The sequence below is a fragment of the Anabrus simplex genome, chromosome 6 (genome assembly GCF_040414725.1).
Source record: "Anabrus simplex isolate iqAnaSimp1 chromosome 6, ASM4041472v1, whole genome shotgun sequence".
Classification (NCBI taxonomy): Eukaryota; Metazoa; Arthropoda; class Insecta; order Orthoptera; family Tettigoniidae; genus Anabrus; species Anabrus simplex.
Window position 1 is genome coordinate 267,130,989 of NC_090270.1, and position 8,131 is coordinate 267,139,119.

Genomic DNA, 8,131 nt, shown 5'->3' on the forward strand with positions numbered 1-8,131 from the left:
GTGCTAGCAATGGTAGGAGTGAAGCAGAACAGTTATTTCCACTGAAACTCTGGAGATCTCCAAAAGTTCTTCCCTTGAATTCAATGGCACATACTTCAAATGATAATGTCGACCGACCGACCACTGATCTGCATTTAGGGCAGTTGCCCAGGTGGCAGATTCCCTATCTATTGTTTACCTAGTCATTTCATAAATAATTGAAAATAATTAGAAAATTTATGGAACATCTCCCTTGGCAAATTATTCCAATCCCTAACTCCCCTTCCTATAAGTGAATATTTGCCCTAATTTTCCCGCTTGAATTTCAACTTTATTTTCATATTGTGATCTTTTCTACTTAAAAACACCACTCAAACATTTGTCTATTAATGTAATTCCATGCCATCTCTCCACTGACAACTCAGAACATAACACTTAATCGAGCAGCTCGTCTCCTTTCTCCCTAGTCTTCCCAGGCCAAACTTTGCAACGTTTTCATAATGCTACTCATTTGTCAGGAATAACCAAGAACAAATCAAGTTGCTTTTCTTTGGATTTTTTCCAGCTCTCTAATCAAGTAATCGTCCCATGCACTGGAAACATGTTCTAACTGCGGTCGTACCAGAGATATGCTCTGTCCTTCACATCCTTACCAAAACCCCTAAATACTCTCATAACCAAGTGCAGAGATCTGTACCCTTTAGTTACATCCCGTTTATGAGATTACGCAAATGAAGATCGTTTTATACATTAATACCTAGGTAGTTACAGTAATCCCCATAAGGAATTTTCACCCCATTAACACAGTAATTAAAACAGAGAGGACTTTTCCTATTAGTGAAACTCATAACCTGACTTTTAACCCAATTTATCATCATACTATTGCCTGCTGTCAATCTCACAACATCGTCGAGGTATTTTTTGCAGTTGCTCACAATCTTGTAACTTATTTATAGCCTACTCTATGCAGTATAACCTCATCTGCAAAAAGCCTTATATCTGATTCTAGTTTTATTCTCATATCATTTATAGGCTATATATACACAGTGGATTCTTTTTTCTGGAAGAAAGGTAACCGGTACTCACTCGATTCATCTCAAACATAGAACACTGTAGTCGCAGGCTACAGTTTGTATGGTGCAAATGGTGCTGTAAATTACTGCAGTTAAAAATTAATTTAAAACAAATAACATCTAACCCAATGTATAGGGTAAAACACAGCTTAATATAATCTTTACATTAATTTTCAGAGTTCAACATAGGTAACTAAAATGTTAAAAAAAATAAAGACATGATGTTAATAACTTTTTCATTACAGTAACTTCCATATTGAGCCATGATGCTGGTTCTGCCACCTTCATCTGAACGTTCTTTGTTTTTTTGTGTCAATCACTATATGTCTTCCTTCCAGGTACTAGGAGTTGTTGACATGTGGAAGGTCGAAAATCTTGTAGAGGTGGACCTTCCACCTTGATAAAGATCCATGTACTCATAGTTGTCGGGTGTAGAGAAGCCCTTGTTGGTGTCAGTATTTAGTTCATTTGTGAGAAACCACATTCACATTCAGAAGTAGAAATGAAAATGCTGTTGATGGATTTTTTTTTTTTTTGCTATTTGCTTTACGTCACTCCGACACAGATAGGTCTTATGGCGACAATAGGAGAGGAAAGGCCTAGGAATGGAAAGGAAGTGGCCATGGCCTTAATTAAGGTACAGCCCCAGCATTTGCCTGGTGTGAAAATGGGAAACCACGGAAAACCATCTTCAGGGCTGCCGAAAGTGGGATTCGAACCCACTATCTCCCGGATGCAAGCTCACAGCTGCGCGCCCCTAACCGTACGGCCAACTTGCCCGGTGTTGATGGCATTTACAGGTTGTGGTAGTGACACTGGAATTTTCTTCTCGACCAGGAATTCATGATAACCTGTTAAAACTTGTATGTCTTGAATCATTAATCGCCTACACAAATTTTGTACATCAGCTTCACCAAAAATGACATTTTACTGAACATTATCTGGCCAACATTCAGGATACAGTACTTTTCTTCATTCTGGTATTTATGTCTCTTCTTTTGTTAACAGATGATTTTCTACCCGTCGTCTTAAGCTGTCACAGAACATTTCAGGATCAAGAGAGCTTTTTGCATTGGCAGGTAGATTTTTCTCTCTTTTCTAAGGTAACTCCCAGGAATTTCAAATTCTCAGGTGCACTTCAAGTTTCACGACAGTAAGACCCACTATTAAATTTCCTATCTCAAACAGAACAATCTGCAAGGATATTACTTTATGAGCCTTATAAATAGTCTCATCGCGTGCTTGTGATTCAACGCTGAGTTCTGAAAACTCTTGAAGAGCATCACACATAAAAAGGTCAAGAATAAAATCAACATTCAGAATTATTTTAGGAGACCACATACATAACTCTTTCACTCTTATCCCTGTTCTCAGCCTGTTTTGCTCTTTCAATATGTGCCTAATCCATAGTTTTCCCAAACTGCCGACAGTTCTGTAATTTGAAGCTACCCAATATGGTACAGTTGCTGGTCCATATCGTCAGAAATATTTCTCAGTTCTCTGGCAGTTTTAGCTGACTGGTGATATAATAAAATTTGTTGAGAAATATCTTTAGTCTGTCAAGGAAAGTCCTTCGTAACTTCATCTACACAGAAATTTCAAGTCTATGATTTGTGCAGTGCCAAAAAAGGACATGTGGATATTGCTCCTTAATCAAAATCATTACGTCCTTATTTGTCCCTAACAGTGGCTCCATCAGATGCTAGTGCAATAAGGTTTTCTTTCAAAAATTCTTGGGAGAAGCCCACATCATTCAAAACATTAATCAGACATTGAAAAATACCTTGGGCAGACACATTTTCCATCTCAAAAATATCAATAAATAGATTTGTATGTTCAGCCATTATCAGGAAGCATTCTTCTTCTTCTTCTTCTCCTGGTTTTTCCAGACCTATATGTGGGGTCGCAGGTGCAAACTGTGTCACACATGTTGATTTGGCCCTGTTTTATGGCCGGATGCCCTTCCAGACACAAAACCTATGGTGAGATGTAATCACTATTACGTGTTCCTGTGGCGGTTGATAGTGTGATGTGTTGTCTGAATATGAAGGGGAGAATGTTGGGACAGATACAAACACCCAGTCCCCGAGCCAGAAGAATGAATTAGAAGCGATTAAAATCCCCGACCTGGCCGGGAATTGAACCAGGGCCCCTCTGAACTGAAGGACAGTACGCTGATCAATCAGCCAAGTAATTGGATCATATCAGGAAGCATTGTCCTTACATATACACTGACTGGCCAAAAGTCATGGAAGATACTGAATGTGATGTTAATAGCGAGTTGCTCCTCCACAAGCCCTCAAAATAGCAGCAATACAGCAAGGCATCAACTCTACTAGGTTTCGAAATCATTCTGGAGGGATCTGGACCCATGCATCGTACATTGCTACCCACAATTGGTCTTGTGTAGTTGGTGTGGGTTTCATGAAGCGTACACCAGCATCGAATGCATCCCATAATGCTCGATTGGATAAGATCCAGGGATCTGGAGGACCAATCCATGGTCGTAACTTCAATGGAGTGTTCCTCTAACCACCTGCGTGTCACCACAGAGTGGAGACATGGCGCATTGTCCTGTCAAAACATGGCATCTCCATCAGGGTACTCTAGGACCAGAAAGGGGTGCACACATAATGTGCACCTGTCAGTGCTCCCTGCAGCTGGACAATGGGGCCCAATTGGCACCATGAGAATGCCGCCCAGACCAGAACTAAGCCACCTCCCACCTGGACACAACGTTGTAGACATGCGGGATCCATAGCTTCATGGGGCATACGCCACATTCTCATGCCCAAATCAGCTTGATGCAACTGGAACCAGGATTCACTGGACCATACCACACACCGCCACTGTTCCATGGTTCATTGCCAAGGTTCGTAGGCCCATGCACTTCATTGAGCTCTGCGTCGAGGTGTCAGTGAAGGGACACGAGTTGGTCATCGGCTGGCGAAGCCTATGTAGTGCAGTTGCCTCCTTACAGTCCTGGTAGAGATGTGTTCCTGGCTCCCAACATTCAACTGGTCGGTGATCTGACTCACAGCAGCCCATCGAGAACCCAGTGTGGTTCTGCAAATGCAACGTGATGTCCTTTCGTTAAACACCTGTGGTCTTCCTGTGCGGCAATTTACGTGGGTGGTAACATTCTCTCTGCAATATTGAAGATCCACCCTTGACACTGTTGACCTCGGAAACTCGAATTTGTGTGTAATCTCCGTAATGCTATGACACATGCAGCGTGCGCCGATGATCATCCCACGTTCAAAGTCGGTTAACTTGTGATATGTTGCCATCTTCACGACACTGGTGTCTGTGACAGTCTGCTCAACTACGCCGCCGCTAGCCACAACATTCAGGGATCATACACGGTACCTTTCGTAAGGAGATGCCCCTTCCCATGACTTTTGGCCGCTCAGTGTATTATTAAAGATGATAATTGTCTGATAGATATTCTTTTGTCAATTAGCAAAGAAATCTTACAATTAGATTCCATTATTTTCTTCATTAGGATTTTCTTCATATAAGCTCCAATAGGCTTAAATACGAGGGTAATCCCAAAAATAAGGTCTCCTATTTTTTTATAAATACAGAACTCTGTTCGTGTGGCTGTTGCTCACAATATTGTGAAGTGTGTTTCCCGCGCTCGCATATAAACATGCGCACACCACGCTGAGGCACTCAGTCTTGGCTTGGCAGCCGTTGAGAATGGAGCTCCCGTTGGATGTTACCGCCAAGTGCGAAGTGCACGCAGTTATTTGTTTTTTTAACGCAAAAGGTACTGAACCGATTGAAATCCATTGCTAATTGACGGAAGTGTATGGTGAGTCGTTCATGGATGTAAAAAATGTTCGTAAGTGGTGTAGATAGTTTGCAGCCGGTTGGACTGAAATTCACGACGAACAAAGGAGCGGGAGACCGTCAATTTCCGTCGAGACAGTCGTGAAGGTTGAGCAAATCATGCGTGAAGATCAGTGGATCACCCTGGATGATCTCTGCACTTTGGTTCCTGAGGATTCCCGAAGCGTTGCTCATTGAATTTTAACAGAAAATTTGAAATACCAGAAGGTGTGTGCAAGATTGGTGCCGTGTATGCTGACTGAAGACCACATGTGGCAACAAGTTGATCCTTCTCGCGCATTTTTTCAATGCTTTGCAGCCGAACAGGACAAGGTTTTGGACTCAATTGTCACGGGTGACGAAACCTGGGTGTTCCACTTTAAACCTGAAAACCTGAAACCAAGCAACAATCATGCCAGTGGCAGCATTCCTCTTTGCCAAAGCTGCAGAAATTCAAGAAAACACAGTCTGCCAGTAAAGTCATGACAACTGTGTTTTGGGATCGAAAAGTGTTATTGTTGGTCGACTTTATGCCTGCTGGGACCACAATTAATGCTGACAGGTCCTATGAGACCCTGAAAAAACTCCGAGAGCCAATTCAGAACCGGAGAAAAGGAATGTTGAGCAAGGGTGTAAACATTCTCCATGGCAACGCTCGCCCGCACGTCGTCCGGCAAACCGTTGCTCTCCTGCAACAGTTTCAGTGGAACATCATCACCCATCCCCCCTATAGTCCCAACTTGGCACCCAGTGGCTATCACTTGTTCCCTAAGTTGAAAAAACATTTGGCTGGAAAACGATTCAGCACCAATGACGAGATGAAAGATGAGGTTCACAACTTCCTGAACAGCATGGCGGCACACAGTGCGTAATTTCAGGAATCTAGCCGGCCAAAAATCGTATCTCGGAAACTAATGGACCGATTTACATAAAACTTAGTATGTAACTGCTATTATTGGAGATAATTAAGTGTGTGGTCAACCAAGTACAAAGAACAAATTACTACGCCAGGAATAGAATTAGTAATCTTTGTAATTTTAATAATTTTTTGTTATAGCTTTAAGAAATTAAATAGATGTTAATAGTAGGACATGCTGTTTAGAATGTTTAAAAACAGATACAGGAATACATGTACTTGCCAAACAATTTATTCATTAGATGCAGTTACATCAGAATCGCTATCGTCACTTTCATTATCTCCTTCGGCAGAACGAGATACAGGAGGCTCAGACAGTAAGTTGAGCACTTCTCGTGAAACGGAATCAACTTCCTTCTCCTTGATTACCCTAAACTGGTAATATAAGGATCCGATGATAAAAGCTGTCTATGGAAAAGGTCTGTATTTCTGTCTTTCTGGAAGGTTTCCTATTATCTTTATTCCTGGTCTCCTTGGCTTCCTCAGAGAGGTGTCCAATAGGTATAATACAGTGCCATGACCCAAGAGTTTGTGCAAAGTTACAGGCATGTAGTATGATTTGTATTTTTGTAAGTACAATTGTATAGTTTCCTTTGCGTACATGCCAAATGTCACCTTATCAATGACATACCCACACGTAAGAGTTTCTACTATGGCACGTAGATGGTTTATTAACCCCAGTAATATCCGCAGAAGTGGAAGCCTCTCTGAAGAATCTTCTAGCGGTTTCCATCATTGATATTGCCAGCACTTTGCTTCGGATATCAACCAATAGACACGTTTCCTCCCTGAACTTCTGTAGTGAAGACATCTACAGTACTTATTTATTGCGTGTGTATTTTAGGCTTTAAATCAGTGCATAAATGTATTGTGTTGAATGAGAGTTATGCGATAAGCCTATGTGTGTGATTTATTTCTTTAAAATTAATACTGTGATATTTTGTAAACATCTGCAGTATTTATTTACTGCGTCTGTTTTCTACCTTTAATTGTCTGGATAAAATTTATTAAATGCCATTAAATACATCACCCGTCCCTCAAGTCCATACAATTATTTGTCTATTTTATCTCGGCATTTGCCTTATATTTCAGTGCTGAAGTTTCTTACGTGCCATAGTTTACCTCTGATTCTGTACAAACCAGAAGTGTCCCCTTCAGTTCATAAAAGTAATTTGTAGCTTAGTTTCTTCAGCCTTTTGTCTTGAACTTACATACTTAATTTCACAAATTTATGTGCCACCGTTTTCCCGTCATGGCGTTGAGTGGAGCCGTTCGATATGGCAACCCTGCTGTCATAAGAGCAATACCATTTTCTTAACATGGAATGAGCTATAGTAGGATAATGGCAGGCTCATCCTGACATTGTTGTGATGCACGTCCTTCTGCAAGGCTCATTCTCGCTCGAACCAACTTTCATTGTACTTCAGCAATTTGTCCCTTTTTCAACTATATTTTGTCCAGCATGATCAAATTTTGGCACACAAAATACAGATTTCCTTATTGACTTGGATATATCCTCGGAACAATCCTCAAAGCCTAAATGTTCAATTACAATATTCGCAATATCATCGTTCCGCTTATATTCCCTGCTGTTCCTCAACAGCTCGAAAACCGACCTCTGGGTTACAGAGTACATGGCTTCTGAAAGAAATGAATTACTCTCATGGTCGTGCCTGGTCGCAGTAAAAAGTCATAGTTTTCTGTTCTCTAAAGTATAGATAACTCATCAATAAGACTTTCATTGTGGAAATCAAAGGCAATCCATTTTGAAAGTCAGCTCAAATTTGTACAATTAGATAGCACTTGGACACCATGTACCTGAATTTTAAGTGCATATAATCGGACAACAATATAGTAATTTTCAGAAAATGCTACATACTGTATAAAAATACATACCTTCATCTAATATGACCACATTGAAAGCTAAAGAAATACTTAATTCTGACGTCTTTACTGAGCCCTCACATAATAATAACTAGCACTCGCCTCGCCAAAATATGATTCCCTAACGGGGGAGAGCCACTTGAGGCCTTCGGTGAGATTAGATAATCAGACAGCGCGACTTTTCAATACTTAATTACTGTACCCAAGAGTCTAATAAACACGACTCACAGAAAATGCGCACCAAAGACAAGGGTTGAAAATATTATTTTTGGCTGGCTGGATGCTAGAAATTACCCACTGTGCAGCGAGCTGGTATGACATGAACATACAAAAACTGTCACAGCGTCTACAAAAATGCATCGACCAAAATGGTGATTATGTAGAAAAATAGCTAAATATTCAAGTTGTAAAATGATAAACCATTGTAGAAATAAACAGGTCTATG

The 8,131-nt window shown here is 40.8% G+C and overlaps 1 protein-coding gene across 1 annotated transcript in view; it reads right to left on the reverse strand.

Annotated features, from left to right (window-relative positions):
• Positions 1–3,910, reverse strand: part of LOC136875969 (uncharacterized) — a 174,031-nt gene extending 170,121 nt beyond the window's left edge. The window contains exon 1 of the mRNA XM_068228283.1: positions 3,694–3,910. Coding sequence (XP_068084384.1) covers positions 3,694–3,910 — 217 coding nt within the window. The remainder of the gene's footprint in view (positions 1–3,693) is intronic.
• Between the last annotated feature and the right edge of the window lie 4,221 nt (positions 3,911–8,131).